General features: G+C 40.8%; 2 protein-coding genes across 2 annotated transcripts in view; one reads left to right on the plus strand and one right to left on the minus strand.

Annotated features, from left to right (window-relative positions):
* Positions 1–1609: 1609 nt before the first annotated feature.
* Positions 1610–7645, minus strand: LOC135473781 (fucose-1-phosphate guanylyltransferase-like). The gene is made up of 4 exons (XM_064753673.1): positions 7610–7645; positions 6294–6421; positions 4943–5116; positions 1610–4336 (listed from the first exon to the last, which is right to left on the minus strand). The coding sequence occupies exons 2-4, from the start codon at positions 6373–6375 to the stop codon at positions 2766–2768; spliced, it is 1827 nt and encodes a 608-aa protein (XP_064609743.1). The 5' UTR covers positions 6376–6421; positions 7610–7645; the 3' UTR covers positions 1610–2765.
* Positions 7646–7939: 294 nt separating this feature from the next.
* LOC135473660 (uncharacterized) overlaps positions 7940–18222 on the plus strand; it is a 65013-nt gene continuing 54730 nt past the window's right edge. Inside the window, 10 exon segments of the mRNA XM_064753525.1 lie at positions 7940–8048; positions 8770–9320; positions 9322–9421; positions 9424–9579; positions 9582–9721; positions 9723–9980; positions 10681–10808; positions 11375–11514; positions 14224–14318; positions 14838–15002. Of these exon segments, the coding sequence (XP_064609595.1) occupies positions 8033–8048; positions 8770–9320; positions 9322–9421; positions 9424–9579; positions 9582–9721; positions 9723–9980; positions 10681–10808; positions 11375–11514; positions 14224–14318; positions 14838–15002 (1749 nt within the window). The 5' untranslated portion in view covers positions 7940–8032.

The raw sequence follows: 18222 nt of genomic DNA on the forward strand, positions 1-18222 counted from the left end.
GTATTCAAGAATCATAAATACAACAGCAAAAAGAAGAAAATGCATGAAATCATTCTTTAACCACAGATTGCAAATCATTATCTTCTTACATACTAAAGTCTTCACAAACTTTTTAATTAGTAAGCTCCCTCAGTAAACAAATTTCAAAAATGTTTTGATATTTTTCTGCTGTTCGTTGTTGTACCATTGCAAGTATACACAGTGCATATGGGCATGAGCATGTATATCCCTCTGTAATCACAACCTGCCATTCTTGACCATTTTTTACTCAACTGCAACATTTTACACACATAGTTCCTGTTTTATTAAGAAATAGTAAAGATATCATTACTAATTATGGAATTCTTTAAATATACATAAACACACATGTAAACATTGTGAAAGCATCCCTAAATAAACATGCATAGCTTCAATAAAAGAAAAGACAACACTCAACTCAAATTTGTCCTGTATACTAAATAAACATGCACAGCTTCAATTAAAGAAAAGACAGCACTCAACTCAAATTTGTCCTGTATACTAAATAAACATGCATAGCTTCAATTAAAGAAAAGACAACACTCAACCAAATGTATATATGTATCAATAAAATATCCCACATAAAGTTTATAAAGTATACTTTTTAATATATGAGATAATGAAATATAACTATTCACAGTAAGCAAAATAACCCACATGCTGAAAAAATGGAAAGCATCGCCATGTTATTTTTTTTTTAGCATTATGAACCTGGTATGAGTGGACATAGTGCTTCCAGTCTCATTAACAGGGTATATTCCAATGCCTCATAAGAATACCAAATTAAAGGTTTATACACTTAACAAACATGTCCGAACAAAATGATTGTAGCAGAAATAACTGGGTTACATTACTTGTTTTCTTTTTGCTTTTTTTTTTAAAACACAGAGCCCCATGAGATGAAATCATACAGTCCTGTAATTCACCACCGATAAAGACTACATTCTACAATTAGTCTAAAAATATGCATGACTCATGAAGGAAACCTTATTTCTTCATTTTTCAGTAGAGCACATGTGACATCATGTTGAATTTGTGTTCTAAACAGGCAAATAGACCGTGCACTTGGATGGGTCCTCACCAATATACCTATGTCACACAACAAATGTGAAGTCTACTGTGAAGAAAGTCAAGGGCTACACATTCACACAGAAACTGCTTCCTTTACGCATGCAGTCCAATTTCCCACAACGGTCCCCGACACCTCATGAAGCACAGTAGAGTCTGATCCTGAATCAGCAGGAGCATTGAAATGAACACGCATCTTCCTTATACATCATAGCTCATTGGTCTGCGTTATAGCTCTTTATTCAACTTTGCATTTGATATAGTTGTATATATAAACTTAACGAAGATGCATGTTGTGTTTTGCAGAAAATCAATTTCCATATTCTCTTAAAACTACATTTATTTTTGTTTTAAGTCTAATCTCACACATAGCTGTACATTGCTGATATAAAGTGTCACATGGTCAGATGCGAAGGATGTAGAAAATATATATACATGTACATGTACAAGGTCTCTCCTCATATTAGGTGAACTCATTTCTTATATTTTTCTAGATTCAACTGCAAACTGACCTGTAGTGTTTACAAAATAAACATGTTTATGATACATGTGTTTATACATGTGCTTAACCGAAGGACCAAAAACCAGAGATTGAACAGACCATTTTTTATTGATATATACCAGCAGTATTTCTCAAAAAATAATTTCTCACAAACCACTGACCCATAGCAAAGGGGGTATATACAAAATTAGCCACAATCATACATGGTGCAATACTTTTGTAACAAACATGATAAAAGGCAGAGCTGGCTATAAAAGAGGAGGATCATTCCTGCTCACCTTGTTCTGTCTGGAGTCATTACATAGGTTATTTGAATGCTACGTAATATATCAAAACTGATTATTTACTTAATTTGATTTACTTGCCTACTGCAAGGTTTAAATCTGCAAGAAGGAGAGTGGAAAAACTAAGTGAAAAAAAACCCTATTTTCTCACAGCCAGTCCTGCATGAGTTAACTATTTAATGCAGCATTAATTTACACAATTTAGGCAACATTTTTGAAGCACACGTGGTTGGGTAAAGGCATGAAACTCATGAAACTTACGAAACTCATGAAACTCCACATTTAGTTGCTATGTGAAATCTGTTGAATAGTGGAGAATTTGAAGCCAGGAAATAGGCAGCTTTCCTGCATGCTTAATTTATTGGTTTACACAATTGGTTGCCACAGTCTGGTATTTTCGGAAATACGTTCATTTGGAAACTGTTTTTTTTTTTCACAGTTAACAATTTTATTTATAAAAACAGATTTTCTTTCACACAATAACAAATTCAAGTCCACAGCATGCTTAATTTATTGGTTTACACAATTGGTTGCCACAGTCTGGTATTTTTGGAAATACGTTCATTTGGAAACCGTTTTTTTTTTTCCACAGTAAACAATTTTATTTGTAAAAACAGATTTTCTTTCACACTATAACAAATTCAAGTCCAGAGCCTCACAATATTTATCAGATTCTCCCTTCAGTTCTCTTGAAACACTTGGAGCCTATTATACACAGTTGGACAGTGGCAGTGTTATTGTTGAGGTCTTTCGGCTTTACATAATATTTTCCCAATGAGCTAATTTTTAATCTGTGCTAAAATTGCCGAAAGTCTGAAGTCAACCAATTTCGCCCCATGGCATTGAATAAATATACAATTTTACCATTACAGATAAGGTGTGATGGATGGTGTTCAACCCTGTTTGATTAGGGAGTAGAGCTCCCGTCTGTATTTCAACATGTCCTTCACATCTTTCTCCTTAAGTACATCGGCCATGGACATGAGTTTGTACGGGGACAGGTCCAGATTTATTCCGTTATCAGACTGTAGAGCCTGTATTGTCCGCAATGCCAGGCTGAGTGAGGCTGACATGCTAGCTGTCACAGGGAAAAGTCTTGTGTGCCACAAATTGTAACACGGATCATTGGCTTCTGGCACAGCTATGCTGTCATCAATATTTAACACTTCCAATGCTTTTCCTAAAGTTGCCTTCATGTAATCGAGCTTGCTAACACTTTCTTTTCCATCTGCCTTTCTCTTGAGATTCTCATAGATATCAAACACAACAGTAACATAGCCAGTAGAGTTATCCCCCTTGGCTGACGCAGTGTGAATGAAGACATTACCAGGAATATCCACCAGAGTGAGACTACTCTCTTCTTGTAGTAATTGACAATTACTCAGCACAGAGTTTGATCCAAGTTTTAAAGGCACTTCAAAATGGCAGAATTCAACCACTGCTCTGGACCCAATGGATGAAGATGAAGGTAGACAACTATGCATGACGCAGCCTTTGATATCTGGCTCACATCGTCTGACCTTCTCACTTTTCTCTTTATTCCCTAAGTTCACCCAGCGATTAAACACATCTGGCAACAGATTAAGTTCTTCTCGCAGATTGGTGTCTTCGCAGAGATGGAACAGGAGCTCTTTTGTTGTGCCAATGTGGACATATTTGGATTGGTTAAGAGCAAGCACATGGATTGGCGTGTCCTTAAGTAGATGGTAAACTTTCTTCCTCATGGGGATGAGATCTGCGGTCACACTGCCCACATTACTGGTCATGGTCACATAGTCCACGGATGACCTTGACCCCAGACACTGCAGAAAATCCCCGTAGGCGTCAATTTCACATGTCAGAGGTTTGACTTCATTGTAAAACTGCAGCATTTTCTTCACAACTGACGAGTCAAAATAGAACGAGCTATCTGTGTAAACGACAGGCTCAGATTGCGACTGACCGTTTGAGTTGTCGTCAGACAAATCGGATTTGGTGCGCTTCAGATGCGCTCCCTGTTTCTCCATCCTTTCCAGGGATGGCTTCTGTAGCACCTCCAGGCACTCCGATGTCTGAACCAGTTTGTCTGTGAAGAGTCGTCCCCCCTGAACGACGTACACCCCATGTGCTGTGCCAAGCTGTAGAGATCCCGGATGGGCTAACACTGTAAACCCCTCCTGGTCCATCCGTAAAAACTTTTCCTCCCCGTGAACATCAAAAATCTGAAAGTCGTCAGCACATAAGAGAAATATCCCTGGCTTGAGATTCTGTAAGAATGGGATGGAGTTGGCAAGCTTCAGGTCAATCATCTGGTACATTTGGCTGCCAAACGGAAGAGCAGTAAAGACTTTGCCCAGGACGCTTGCGCTTGGCATGCGCTGACTCTGTCCTCCTGCATGAAGCATTAAGGTGCGCTTCTCAAACAAATCCTCCCCGTATAACTCGTTTAGCCTGGCCAGGGCTGTGAATGTGGAGCCACCATTACCTGCAAGAACCAAGAAATATCAGATGTTACTGAACAGGCATTTGTACATTTCATCAATGAACGAATCATCAAGCTTCAATGTCACTGTCAGCAATATTTCAACCATACTGTGACCATACCATCAAGTAGTTACTGATTTATTTGATTGTTTTTTATGCTGACTCAAGAATATTTCTTTTACACAACGGCCACCAGCATTATGGTGGAAGGAACCAGACAGAGGCTGGGAGAAACCTGCCACCATCCGTAGGTTGCTGCAGACCTTTCCATGTATGGCCGAAGAAGACTCCAGCTGGAGCTGAACTTGACCTCACAGTGACCGCATTGGTGAGAGGCTCCTGGGTCATTAACCCCCTGGGCCACGGAGCCCACACCCCTACCCCACCACACCATCAAGTAAGCAATGTCTAATACCATGGCTTATCTAACACCATGAGCAAATGTTTATTATGGAAACAGGACACCTTCAGACCTGTTTTAATGTGAAAAACGACTGATGTTCAGAGCATCTTTATGCTGTGCTCACCTTTCTGCCAGTGATATCTGAGATTAAACAAGAACAGCAACAAAATATGGTCACCATATTGACAAAACTTGTGAAATTACCTAGTTTAGGTCCTGGCAGATCTGCTATTATATGATAGTCCACATCCTCAGGAAGTTCGCTCCGTGACAGTTTCTCAGCTAGCTGAAGCTCATACGCCTCCTTTTGGACATCGTCAGCTGTTGTGATGACAACAACATCCCAAAAGGCGAAAGGAAAATCTTTCTTCTGTTTTCCTGTTGAAGAGAACACGGAGTTATAAATTAAGTTGTGTGTACTTTGCCTTTTTACAGTGATAAACCACTGTCATGAGAGTGACACACTACAGACAGGTTAGTGACATACTGCAGACTGACTAGTGACACACTACAGACAGGTTAGTGACACACTACAGACCGACTAGTGACACACTACAAACAGGTTTGTGACACACTACAGACCGACTAGTGACACGCTACAGTCAGGCTAGCGAGACACTACAGGCAGGCTAGTGGCGCACCACTGCTATGCTAGTGACACATTACAAGCCGTGCAATGAAGGGCGAGCGACTGCTCGCGCTCGCGCCAGCACAGACCCTGAGAGTTTCAGGTAACTGATTGATCGATCGCCCAGATACCACTGGTATGCTAGTGACACACTACAGACAGGCTTGGAACGAACCACTGGTATGCTAGTGACACACTACAGACAGGCTTGGGACGAACCACTGGTATGCTAGTGACAGGCTACAGACAGGCTAGTGGCATGCTATTGACAGGTTGGTGACAAACTACTGACATTCCCGTAGCAAACTACTGGGTTTTCAATGGACAACTTTCATTCTGACTTGATTTGTATGACTGACTGGTTCATTTATATTTTTACGTCATGTCCAAGAATTTTTTCATTCAGATGATGGCGGTTATGCAAAAGAATAAATCTGCATTCAAGATGAACCCAAACATGTCACAAGACTACAGATTATCTCCTCAACACTGATAGGTTCAGTCAGTATTGTGCTGGTAAGTGGTTTCATTGTGTACTTGGACACAGACCCCCATTACAACTTCCGTTTTTGTGTACAGGTGCATGCTTGGTATCAAAATGATGGAAATTGTCTAAGCTTTGGGCAGATATGAGTTTTAATGATGAAAGTTTGAAATTCTGGGCGAGAGGACACAAGGAGGCAGGTGGTGATGAGGCTGCGAGTGACATCCCCTTGGCGTTGCTAGGCACCCCTCCCAGCTGCCGGCATAGAAAGGTCCAGATTTTGATGGTCAACCTACGTCAAGATTTGTATGGCTTCTTTCTCACAGGCTGGGCCAGGTATGCACCAAAGCTTATTGGCCACGGAATGTTTGGGACTGAGCTACAGCGCTAAACGTTAACATTGTTGCTTATGGGAAAGCTAATGGGGGTCTGAGGCCACTTACCTCGTATGCTGTCATACATGGATAGCCACTTGTGGGTATAACCTGCCATGTTGGACAAGGAGCCTGAGCTGTTTTGAGACATTTTGCTCCAGTGGTATAAACACCTTATCAGGCCAGGCAAAGTTGATCTGAAGAGTCTTCACCTATTACACACTATATTAATTGAAAACAAAAAAGGTTTGTGTTTAAATGTTAATGCTTTTCATGAAACTTTTGACACAAAAAAGCTATAAATGCTTAAACTCCTGTCTTTGTATCAACAAGTGACCCGAAATAAAATATTTAGTTGATTACAACTGATCAAGACTAGTAGAATTCTAGGGCTATCCTTGGCAGTCTAGCCCTGGCTAGCACATCACTATGCTTTAACCTGGCCGTAGGTGAGATCACAATGATCACGAAGCACTTGCAGTGCTCCATTAAAGTTATGCTCTGCGAGTTATTACATGTATACATGGTAAAACTTACATATTGTTTTCAAAAGTTTTCCTGTAGTAGATGTGGCAACGTCAAAACGAAGCCAAACATGCATGACAGTGGAGGAAAATGTCAGCAGTTTTGATGTTTATAATTTGTTTTTTTTTTAAACAAGGTAGGGCAACAACTGAACAGCATATGGGTTTTACCTGGGATTAAGATAAACTGTCTCTCTTCATTCCAGGTTTTACTATGTATACTAATTCAACATCGTTAAATGTAGGCTACTATGTCCATATTTCATTCTTCTGAGTCAACAGATAAGGTAAATGTCAGAATATTAAATAAGGAGGGAGATCATTTAGCTTGCTGAATAATACATATACATGTAAGAACGTTAGAGCATAATTTTAAAGCAGCACTGCAAGCGCTTCAGTGTGATATCACTTTCCATCAGGTTAAAACATAACGAGTTGGTAGGGCTAGACTGTTACGACTAGCCTTAGAACTGAGCTGATGTGGGTCTAAAAAAAACCCACTGCACGTGTCATACTAAACATACAGAGGTGAACTGATCCTCAGATTCATCTTAAGCCTCACTGACTAACAAAAGCATCAAGCTAGTCGTTACAACTGTCCAAAAACAGCAGGAATAGAGTTCTATGGCTAGTAGTACTAGTGTGTCGCCGTGGGTGTGTCGCCCTGGGTGTGTCAGCTTAATACCTGGTGCACTACCTGCCTCAATCAGGAATGGACACGTCAACCCATCTAACATAGCCCACTACGATACCGATATCAACTGAGTATTTGTCACTGAGACAAAATACACCACTCACTGGTACAAACAACAGAGCTGCAGTTTCTCCTATTCTTCACGCGTGCTTTATCAATACACTTACATGTTGTACCACGTTGACGCCTCCACCCGAGTTCTGAATTTGTACAACCGGCACGTGGACTCACAGCGACCTCTGGTGACCAATATATGCATAGTCTGACAGCTGACTTGAACAAGTGCAGCATTTATTTGCATCAAGCATAACGTAGAAATAAAAAAAGTTCGACGTCAGGTGACAACGAATTTTGAAGACCGTGCTCTGAATTTGTGGAAATACTCCACACACAAAAAAAACAAAACAAACAAAGAAAACCCTTTTGGCGCCAGTTACCTCCCCTTTAGGTTTCACTTTCAGTCAGATAAATCTGTCAAAATGGCTATCGATATCAGGCGTCCGAGTTTTCGAGCGTTTGTTTGTTTTGCATTCTTATTCTTTGGCTCTTTTTATGCGTGGAAATGGAGACCATATCCGGACAGTTTTGTGATGACTTTTGTTTTAGGTATTTTTGTGTCGTTTGCGTTGATCGTCACCTGTACTAACACTCAGAAATACGTACAAAACTTGAACAACAACAACAACAACACGGTGTGAGTCACTCGGATCTGTTACACAACTGATCAGTTTGACAATGTTTCACATTTTAACACTGTTAGAATTGTTTTTATGAATTCAGTTACCCAAGAATCATTTCATATTCGTGCCATCTATTTCGATATAAACCAGAATGTGCAGGCAATAAATAAAAATGTTTAATAACAGTTCATATTTCTGTTTTAATGCTAGAAATGGTTCCACAGTTCTTGTATTTGCCTGGTGATGAGAGTTATGTTTATCTTCGAAATTAATGATTATGGCTTAGTATGCCACTTCGGCAGTATTACTTCCATATCATGGTGACATCTTACTGTTTCAAGCTTTGTATGGAATATGCTATTTGATGACCTTATTTCCCTGTACAAATTTCGTTTATTGGGTTAATTTTAAAGCAAATACAGTATAAGTACCTTTCAAACTAAACAGAATGTTATCCCTCACAGGAGCTGGAAGTCTCCCAACCAAACAATGCCCATGCAATGTACATTAGTATAGACTAACATAAGTAACCTGATCGGGACCTCAAACAGTTATTTATTTGACAGAAAAAGTCGTTATTAAACATTAAACTATTGATTGATGGTATCTGTAGGCCTGTATGTTATCAATGTTTCAAATATTTTCAGGATTTTGGGTGGCTGTTACTGGTCTTTTGGCTCTCACTTCATTGGACATGGCTAGAAAACGTGTATCGATGTCCCACACAAACCAGACAGCCATCAGCCATTACCTCATGTTCTCCTGTCTCTCTTGGTTTGGCTGGTACATGCGACGTAAGCTGGAAGTGGAAACACAAAACTGCAGGGAAGTCCAGGAGAAGGTCCTTTTGGAAAGATTACAGCTAAATTCCGAAACAGGTTATGGCAAAGAATTCAAATTTAAAGACGTAAAAAATCGTGATGACTTTGTTCGAAATCACCCTCTAACGCGATACAGTCATTATGAGCCCTATATTCAGAGATTACTGAAAGGGGAGGAAAGCGTGTTAACTAAAGACCGACCTGTCATATTTGGGGTTACCTCAGGTACATCAGGGAAAAGCAGTGTGTTGCCTATGATCAGGAAGCAGCGAGCTCATTTCTTCTTTAAGGGCACTTCCATTGTTTGTCAAGCTATGCTGGAGTCCTATCCCAACACCTATCAGCTGCAAAAAACTCTCAAATTTTTTTACACCCCGAAAATGGCGGACTTGTGAAGCAGGGATTCTTGTTGGAACAAATTCCTCTTCTCCTTCCAATTCCGGGGCCTTGCTGAATATTTATTCAACCCCCAAAGTGGCGTCGAGGTTATGGAGGTGCCAAAAACGCTCTATCTGCATTTACTGTTTGGTCTACGAGACCGTAATATCGGCTCGTTAGAAGCGAACTTTGCCTCCTCCATATACACAGGTTTCAAAGCGCTGGAAGTTCACTGGAAGCAGCTGGCAGATGATGTGGAGAAGGAGAGGTGCATCCAGGCCTTGTTATAGATAACAATATTCGATTAGAGCTGAACAGACTTCTAACACCAGACCCTCAGAGAGCTGGTGAGATCAGAAATGCCTGCAGTGCTGGACCGGTGGGCTTGGCCATGAAGCTTTTGGCCTCACTGTCACATGTTATTGACTATAGATACGGGCACTTTTGCCCTGTATGGGAAAATGCTGGAAGACACTTACTGTAAGGGTATACCGCTATACTCATGTTTGTACGGGCCACAGAGGGACTTTTGGGGATTAATGTTTGTCCAGAAAGACGGCCCTGCTCGTTATGTGCTTGTGCCCACGTCCATGTTTTATGAGTTTATACCTGAGGAAGATTGTGACAAAGACCAGCCTTGCACACTGTTTATTGATCAGGTACTGTATCTGAGTTGTTTACTGATATCACTCAGTCTTCATTTTTACTTTTTAAAAAAAATTAAATTGTCTTTATACACCTTATACACCTTTCATTAATGGAGGCTGGTATTATGGTTTGTGAATGTGGAAAGGTGTTCTGGCAACTTGCGGATGGTCATGGGTATCCCTCGGGCTCTGCCCGGTTTCCTCCCACCATAATTCTGGCCGCTGTTGTATAAGTGAAATCTTTTTGAGTACGCATACGAATCACGAATCAGGCAAACGAAAACACGAATCAGCTAAATATTATGGTTTGTTGTCTGTCAGTCTGGCCATCAGTAAACCTTTTGGGATTATCACTATATCTACAGAACTACTAGACTTTTGAGCTTTTAAACTTGAGGTCCTTATTTATCTGTCACTGGCCTAAAAGCGCATGAAACTGAATCTCAAGAGATTTTATAAACTTATGCCTGTTTTTGTGATTGTTATTGCTATTGCTGTTAAATGTGATCTGGTTTTGCACCTGCCATTGAGCAAGGCGTTGTTGAAAATGTATTTTGATGGGCATATCTTAAGATTCTGCAATCTTGTTAATATATTCATTTATTTAAAACAGTAACAATAAAAGTATTTAAATGGTATTATTATGTTTATTAGATTGTTTAAATACATACATTTGTTTTGAAAGACATACCTGTGTTTTGTATTCACACAGGTGAAGGAAGGCTGTCTGTATGAGATGGTGATTACAAATGTGAGTGGGCTGTGCAGGTACAGGTTTGGGGATGTCATTAAGGTTGTCGATTTCTACAACACCTGCCCAATCATTGAGTTCATGTACAGGTAAGTCAACTAGAAACGCTGAATGTGAGCAAGTTAGAGGTCTTGTAAACTAGCTTGGACAAAAGTAAAGAAGGAAATCTCTGAATTGGTGAGAGGCTGAGCTGGGAAGAGCCATAGGCCGAGGTACCCTATTGGGGTGCCCCATTGAAGTTGTTTGTCTTCAGAACAATTCTCTGCACTTTCTGTATGAAAACGGAACACTATTCTGGCAACATGTTGTCACAGCCTTGATAAAAAGCAGCAAACTGTATGTTACTGTGTGTTAGTCCAATGCTTAATTTGTGTGACTCTCCTATGAAAATAGAGATGCTCAGTGTGATGAATATTAAATACTGATTTACCAGCAAACACACATGTGACAGTGAATGTGAAGAAATTCTGTTTTAAAATGCCAATCCTGCATGCTTTTTATTGATTTTTTTCCTGAAATATCACATACAAGCTAAAGGGTCATTAGAAATTGATAGTGATATAACGATGTGGAACTATGAAGAAAAGTGTGTCAATCGTTGAAGTATTTCTCCTGTCACAATCAAACACCCACCAATATCGATGTCATGTTTCAGACAAGGTCAGTTTCTGAACGTCAATTCTGAGAAAACATCAGAGATCAGTTTTTACAAGGCGTTGACAGCAGCAGTGTCCAAGTGGTCAAAAGTGGGACTGACTGATTATTGCTGTGCTGAGAGCGTGCTCATGCAAAGAGGTGAGTGCTCATGCAAAGAGGTGAGTGCTCATGCAAAGAGTTGAGTGCTCATGCAAAGAGGTGAGTGCTCATGCAAAAAGGTGAGTGCTCATGCAAAGAGGTGAGTGCTCATGCAAAGAGGTGAGTGCTCATGCAAAGAGGTGAGCAACTGGATTGTTTATTAACACGTTTTAAGTATATTGGGAAGAAGTTTGCATTTAAAGCCTCCCCTTCACAGTTGAGTTTAATTTATGTTGGGTCAGGCGTATGAAATAAAAGTTTCGAACCAGGGTCTTCCTTGTTGGCCATAGGCGTAATTAGATCTGTTACTGATTGGATCAGGGTTTATACAGTAACGAGTATTATTGGTTATATTATAGTGTGGCCTTTTCGGTTGGCCTGATTTTCTCTGAAGAATTTTTGAATTACCACTATACCTACAGAACCAGTTTTACAAGAGTGATAAAATTTGGCCACTTTTTGTCTCTACCACTACAGCAGAGGCTGATTGAAAATCAGTTATACGGTTTCAAGATTATGATGTATATCATGTTTGTTTTTGTGATATGCATGCATTACTTTTTCATGTCAACAATGTATTTAATTGAGCAAGTGCCTCTTGTAGGAGTACAATAGTAAATTCTAGTGTACATTTATATCTACATGGAGGATCAACTCAAAGCTTGCAGTCTGCCAGCAACCTGCGGATGGTCGTGGGTTTCCCTTGACTCTGCCCGTTTTCCCCCCACCATAATGCTGGCCGCTGTCTTATAAGTGAAATATTGTTGAGTACAGCCTAAAACACTATTGAAATAAATTAATAAATCAAAGCTTTGCATGGTATTGCTTGTTATGAAAGTCTTGTTTCGTACCATGATTGGCTGTGATTTCATGTCAGGTGTCTTCATCCTGTTATGGAAGACATTTTTACTCATTAGCCAGTGTGACCTACTTTCTCAAGGCATAGAGAGCCATATAGTACTTCTAAATGTGCTCTTGGTGATTTTGGTATGTATATGTATATATTCCTTGAAAATAACATGAAGTTTGAAACTGCAGTTGGAATACAACAGAATGTACAAAGTTGAGAAGGTGTTTAATTTTTTTTTCCTATATATAAAATATGTATATGGATTTTTGTTACTTTTCCCTGTATATGAATATTAGATTGTTCCCTATGAGCATGTTTTGATTGTTGTAGCTAGCGTCAAACAGATGTCACATGATATACACAGTTCCGGTGTATTGTTGTGTGTATGTTGTGTGTATGTGGTGTGCAGATCTGTGTATTAAAAAGTACCAACAAAACATGATTGGACCTGTGTTTAGTTAGTGTATGTTAATCTCTGCCGGTGCCCTGTTTATTTAGATGGTCTATGCTTACTGTATTTTTAGTTTTTATCAGCTGGTGGTAATGTGTGCGACAGCCTGTACACCCCAAGATTCCTTACGTGGATTACATGCATCCTGTATATGAACCAGGAATTCACTGGTTGGTTAGTGAGGTGGGAGGGCAGTTTGGAGATGTTGAGGGCATTGCTGCGGTCATACCCACACCTTCAAAACTAACAATCTTTAGCATACATGTATTAAAACAGTTAACATTTAAAGTCAGCTCATAATTCATCCTTAACATTAAGTTAACACTATCTTGGTTGGCTTTCTATGTGGACTGATTGACAGTGAGGAAAAAGGAAGCCCCAAACAGAGGTATCAGCGTTTATCTGTTTTTAATTCTTCAGCGGATAACAGGACAATAAACCTTGGGTCTCTGGGCTGGACCTAGGGTTTGGTTTTGTGAGAATATCATCCTATGCCCAGGTGATGTTGTCACACTGCACATGCCTGCTAACATCATGTAGGTGCCCTTGAAGACCTGAACATATCATGATTTAGAGACAGCTGTGTCATCAGGCTTACAATGCTTAGGACCCCTTCTATTCATGTTCATGGATTGCTACATTCCTTTGAATGTAAGAGTTCATTAACTAGGAAACATAAGATGTTGGGAATATTGTTAAGGAATTGCACTTACCACATGTACTGTGTTTGGCCTCATATTTCAGATATGACAAAGATACTCATTTTGCCTTTTGATTCTCATAGTTCTAGCTATAGTGAGGTGTTCTTGACTCATTTATTTATTTCATTGGTGATTTACGCCGTGCTCAAGAATATTTCAATTATGTGACGGCGGCCAGCATTATGATTGGAGAAACCAGGCAAAGCCTTGGGGGAAACACACTACCATCCGCAGGTTGCTGTCAGACCTTCCCACATGCGGCCAGAGAAGAAGCCAGCATAAGTTGGTCTTGAACTCACAGTGACCACATCAGTGAGAGGCTTGTGGCTCATTGCAACGTGCTGGCGTGCTGTGAGGTTCTTTGAGGTTTGTTATAATGTTACAGAACCCATGATTACATGCTTTGAGTTTCAGCTCAAAAATGAGTACCTTATGACCTTAACTTAGCATTAAGGTAGCATTAAGTCATATGTCAACAAATCTTTCTTCATAGCCACGGAGTGTAGCATTATATCTGATGTCAACAAATCGTCTTTCATAACCCCTGCAGTATAGGATTTTCATTGCATGTCAAAAAATCATCCCTCTATAACTGCTTAACTAATGCATCAAATAATGCAATTTTCCTCCAGATTTTGTGGCAAGTGGAGTACTGCAATGTATCAGGTTTATTTTGCTGATAACTTGTATCTGCATATCTTCTACAGATGCATCTGCCAGCCTTGTTCCCCATTACCTGGTGTTTCTGGAGTTAGAAGGCTCAGATAAGGATGTCAAGGCAGTAAGGCAGCAATTTGACCTGGTGAGTAAAGCCTGTACAGGTGTCTAGACGTCTGTGTAAACAGCCAACGGTAGATCAATGAATGCCTCAGGTACATGGCGGGAAATCATCCTCTCAAAGGGGCATGACTGTACATGCTAAGGCCTACATGTGCCAGTGACCTGTGATGGTCCTGGGAGTCTGCTGGGCTCTGCCCCTGCTCTGTTATATGTTACACCAATCAAAGGAATAAATAAATCAAAGGTGGAACATGAAATCCAGTGAAAAATTTGGTTTTTTTTATGTGAACTCATTCGTGAATTTGGACTGCCAATGCTTGTATTTTAGAGTGCCTTTGCTTGTATTGAAATACCCATTCTTGTATCTGGAGTGCCCATTCTTGTACTGGAAGTGCCCGTTTTTCTATCGGTAGTGGCCATTCTTGTATTTTGGAGTGCCTATTTGTGTATTTGAAGTGTCCATGTTTGTATGTGGAGTTTGTATCATCACATGTGAACAGCTAATCGGTCAGTTTTTAACTGAATGGGATGATTGTTTCAGATTGATAAGGAGCCTTGGTGTGGGATATCCTATGTGTACCAATCATTCCGTGTCAAGGACAGCATTGGGCCCATGGAAGTTGCACCTTGTCCAGTTCTGGATCTTTCCCTGGAGCTACGTCAGTTTGCATTGGAGACTCAGAATGCTTCTCCAAATCAATACAAGGTAGCCGAGAGTATTAAAAAAACAACAAATATCTTGATTTTTTGATGGCAAGGAGAGTACTTTAGATAATTTGAGTGTGATAATTTGACGATTTGAAACTTTTTCTATCTGTTGGAATACTTGAGTGACCAGTGAGGTCACCTGACTTCAGCTCTTGATGGTTGGGCTCAGGAAACCATACCTCGGGAAGATTGACATAAATGTCTTCTCTGGTATTTGTTGTACGTGGGAAGGTCTGCCAGCAAGCTGCAGATGGGTGTGGGCTCTGCTCGGTTTCCTTCCACCACAATGCTGGCTGCCATCATATAAGCAAGATATTTATGAGATCTCTGGTATTTGCACATTTTGCACAAGAACATATGATTTATTCAGCCTTTGAGGCCAAAAGTGTGAATACATACATCTTACATATTACCACACACATTTGCACCCATAAACCAAATGGCATAAAGTTGAAATATTTTTAAATGTCGAATAAATAAATTAATAAATCAAAGAAGGATTGATGGGATGTCTCCGGAAGATCATATCAGAATTTACCAGCTTTTATGCTGTATTTCTCATGAACCTATTTAGTATGTTTAATGCAGATCTGTCCTGTTTTCATGTAATGGAAGAAAGACTTTTTTTCCTGTGTCACAATTTTTCTCAAAATTCAAGTCTGTATAGTATAGTGTTTGTAACCTACTGCTTTGGGTACTTCACATTAGATTCCCGCTAAACATTCCAACATATCTGTAAAACTGCACCCTATGTGCAAACGTGGGCATCCTGATCTGATCCACGATCATGAGATACGGAGAGTGGACCAGGATCCAGGGGCTCAACATACACTGATTGTGCAGCCAAGATAGGTGTAGAATCTTTGGCCAACTTCCCGCTGTACTGTATGTAATAGTGTGGAAAAGAAGTGCTACCTCCGGGCTGGAAGAAATTTCCGTTTAGCCTAGAGGTAGCAATATCGACTCGAAACCCAGACATTGCTGGTTCAAACCCCCAACTGGTAAGCCAGTTCCAGGTATATACACTTCAGTACTAGATCAGAAACAACTGACTCAAATTGTTTATACTTAGCATTTATATGTACATGTACAGTTATCCCAGGAAATTAATGTACCACACTGATGAATCTCATCATAGATAAGTCTCAACATGGCCGAGGTGGTCAGCATGTCAGCGCAGTGCAATGATCCAGGAGCCTCTCACCAATGCAGTTACTGTGAGTTCAAGTCATGATATTATGTTGAATAAATATGGATATTTCATCCACCTTGTCATTATTTATTTCTTTAGTTATTTCCCATGTGGCTTCCTGTTTCTTCAGTTGAGTTGTTGGGGAAAGATTTCAGTACAGAGTGGAATTTCAGTTTGCACTCATTTTGGGATAATTTAATAATAACTTCATAACATAAGGGCTCAGTAGGGGAGGGCTCAGTAGGGGAGGGCTCAGAAGGGAGGGCTTAGTAGGGGAGGGCTCAATAGGGGAGGGCTCAGTAGGGGAGGGCTCAGTAGGGGAGGGCTTAGTAGGGGAGGGCTCAGTAGGGGAGGGCTCAGAAGGGAGGGCTTAGTACGAGACGGCTCAGTAGGGGAGGGCTCAGTAGGGGAGGGCTCAGACGGGAGGGCTTAGTACGAGACGGCTCAGTAGGGGAGGGCTCAGTAGGGGAGGGCTTAGTAGGGGAGGGCTTAGTACGAGACGGCTCAGTAGGGGAGGGCTCAGAAGGGGAGGGCCCAGTAGGGGAGGGCTCAGAAGGGGAGGGCTCAGTAGGGGAGGGCTTAGTAGGGGAGAGCTTAGTACGAGAGGGCTTAGTAGGGGAGGGCTTAATACGGGAGGGCTTAGTAGGGGAGGGCTTAGTAGAGAAGGGCTCAGAAGGGAGGGCTCAGTAGGGGAGGGCTCATTAGGGGAGGGCTCAGTAGGGGAGGGCTCAGTAGGGGAGGGCTTAGTAGAGAAGGGCTCGGTAGAGGAGGGCTTAGTAGGGGAGGGCTCAGTAGGGGAGGGCTCAGTAGGGGAGGGCTTAGTAGGGGAGGGCTTAGTAGGGGAGGGCTCAGTAGGGGAGGGCTTAGTAGGGGAGGGCTCAGTAGGGAAAGGCTCATTAGGGAAGGGCTCATTAGGTAAAGGCTTAGTAGGGAGGGCTTAGTAGGGAAGGGCTCATTAGGAAAGGGCTTAGTAGGGAAGGCTTAGTAGGGGAGGGCTCATTAGGGAAAGGCTCATTAGGGAAGGGCTCATTAGGAAAGGGCTTAGTAGGGAGGGCTCATTAGGAAAAGGCTCATTAGGGAAGGGCTCATTAGGGAAAGGCCCATTAGGGAAACGCTCAGTAGGGGAGAGCTCATGAGGCATTATGGTAAGAGGAAACTGGACAGGGACCGGGTAACCCCATTACCATCCGCAAGTTGCTGACAGACCTTTCCACGTATGGCTGGAGAGGAAGCCAGTCCTTTCCTGATAAAAGTGATGTCTCACTGGCTAGAATCAGCTATCACTTTGTCACACAACAAGACACGATGTCATGCAGGGTGTCATGTGCAACTATATACACAAGTCTGTGAAGGTCTACACGTAAAAACATTGCTTAATCTTGTTCAAATACACAAAATCGCGATATTGTCAAAATATAAGTAATAACTAGAATATTGCGCACTGAAGGTTGAATATCATAAATATTTTTCTTGTGAAAGGTGGAAATGATAACTCTCGTGGGTGTCTCGTGGGTTATCATTTTCACCTCACACTCAAAAAATAGTTTGATGTTCAGCCTTCACAGTGCAATATCCTCTATTTCCTTCCCTGATAAAAGTGATATCTCACTGGCTAGAGTTAGATATCACTTTTGTTATTACACACCCCATCACCATGACGTCAAAAAAAATCATTTGTCACAAGACATCATGTGCAACGTCATGCTTTATACACGATTTTGTGAAGGCCTGCGTCTAAAAACATTGTCTAAACTTGTTCAAACACACAAAATCACGATATTGTAAAAAATATAAATAATATTTTTCTCGTAAAAGGTGGAAATAATACTCAAATGGTTATAACCCAATGGTTGTCATTTTCACCTCTCATAAGAAAAATATTTGTGATATTCAACCTTTACTGTACAATGTCCTCTGCATATTTCAGTGTAGAATGGATGCTATTATCGTACAAAATGGCAATATAACATAGGTAAAATGTGAATACAGAGTGCCTCCAGCTTCAGTATATCAAGTGATAGTACTG

The sequence above is a fragment of the Liolophura sinensis genome, chromosome 8 (genome assembly GCF_032854445.1).
Source record: "Liolophura sinensis isolate JHLJ2023 chromosome 8, CUHK_Ljap_v2, whole genome shotgun sequence".
Classification (NCBI taxonomy): Eukaryota; Metazoa; Mollusca; class Polyplacophora; order Chitonida; family Chitonidae; genus Liolophura; species Liolophura sinensis.

Bases quoted from the DNA above. Each gene is read 5' to 3' on its own strand.
- LOC135473781 (XM_064753673.1), bottom strand. From the start codon at position 6,375: ATGTCTCAAAACAGCTCAGGCTCCTTGTCCAACATGGCAGGTTATACC. The intron at 5,117-6,293 runs GTAAGTGGCCTC...TCTCTTCAACAG, and splicing joins CATGTATGACAGCATACGAG to GAAAACAGAAGAAAGATTTT. The intron at 4,337-4,942 runs GTAATTTCACAA...TGGTTCTTGCAG, and splicing joins TCTGCCAGGACCTAAACTAG to GTAATGGTGGCTCCACATTC.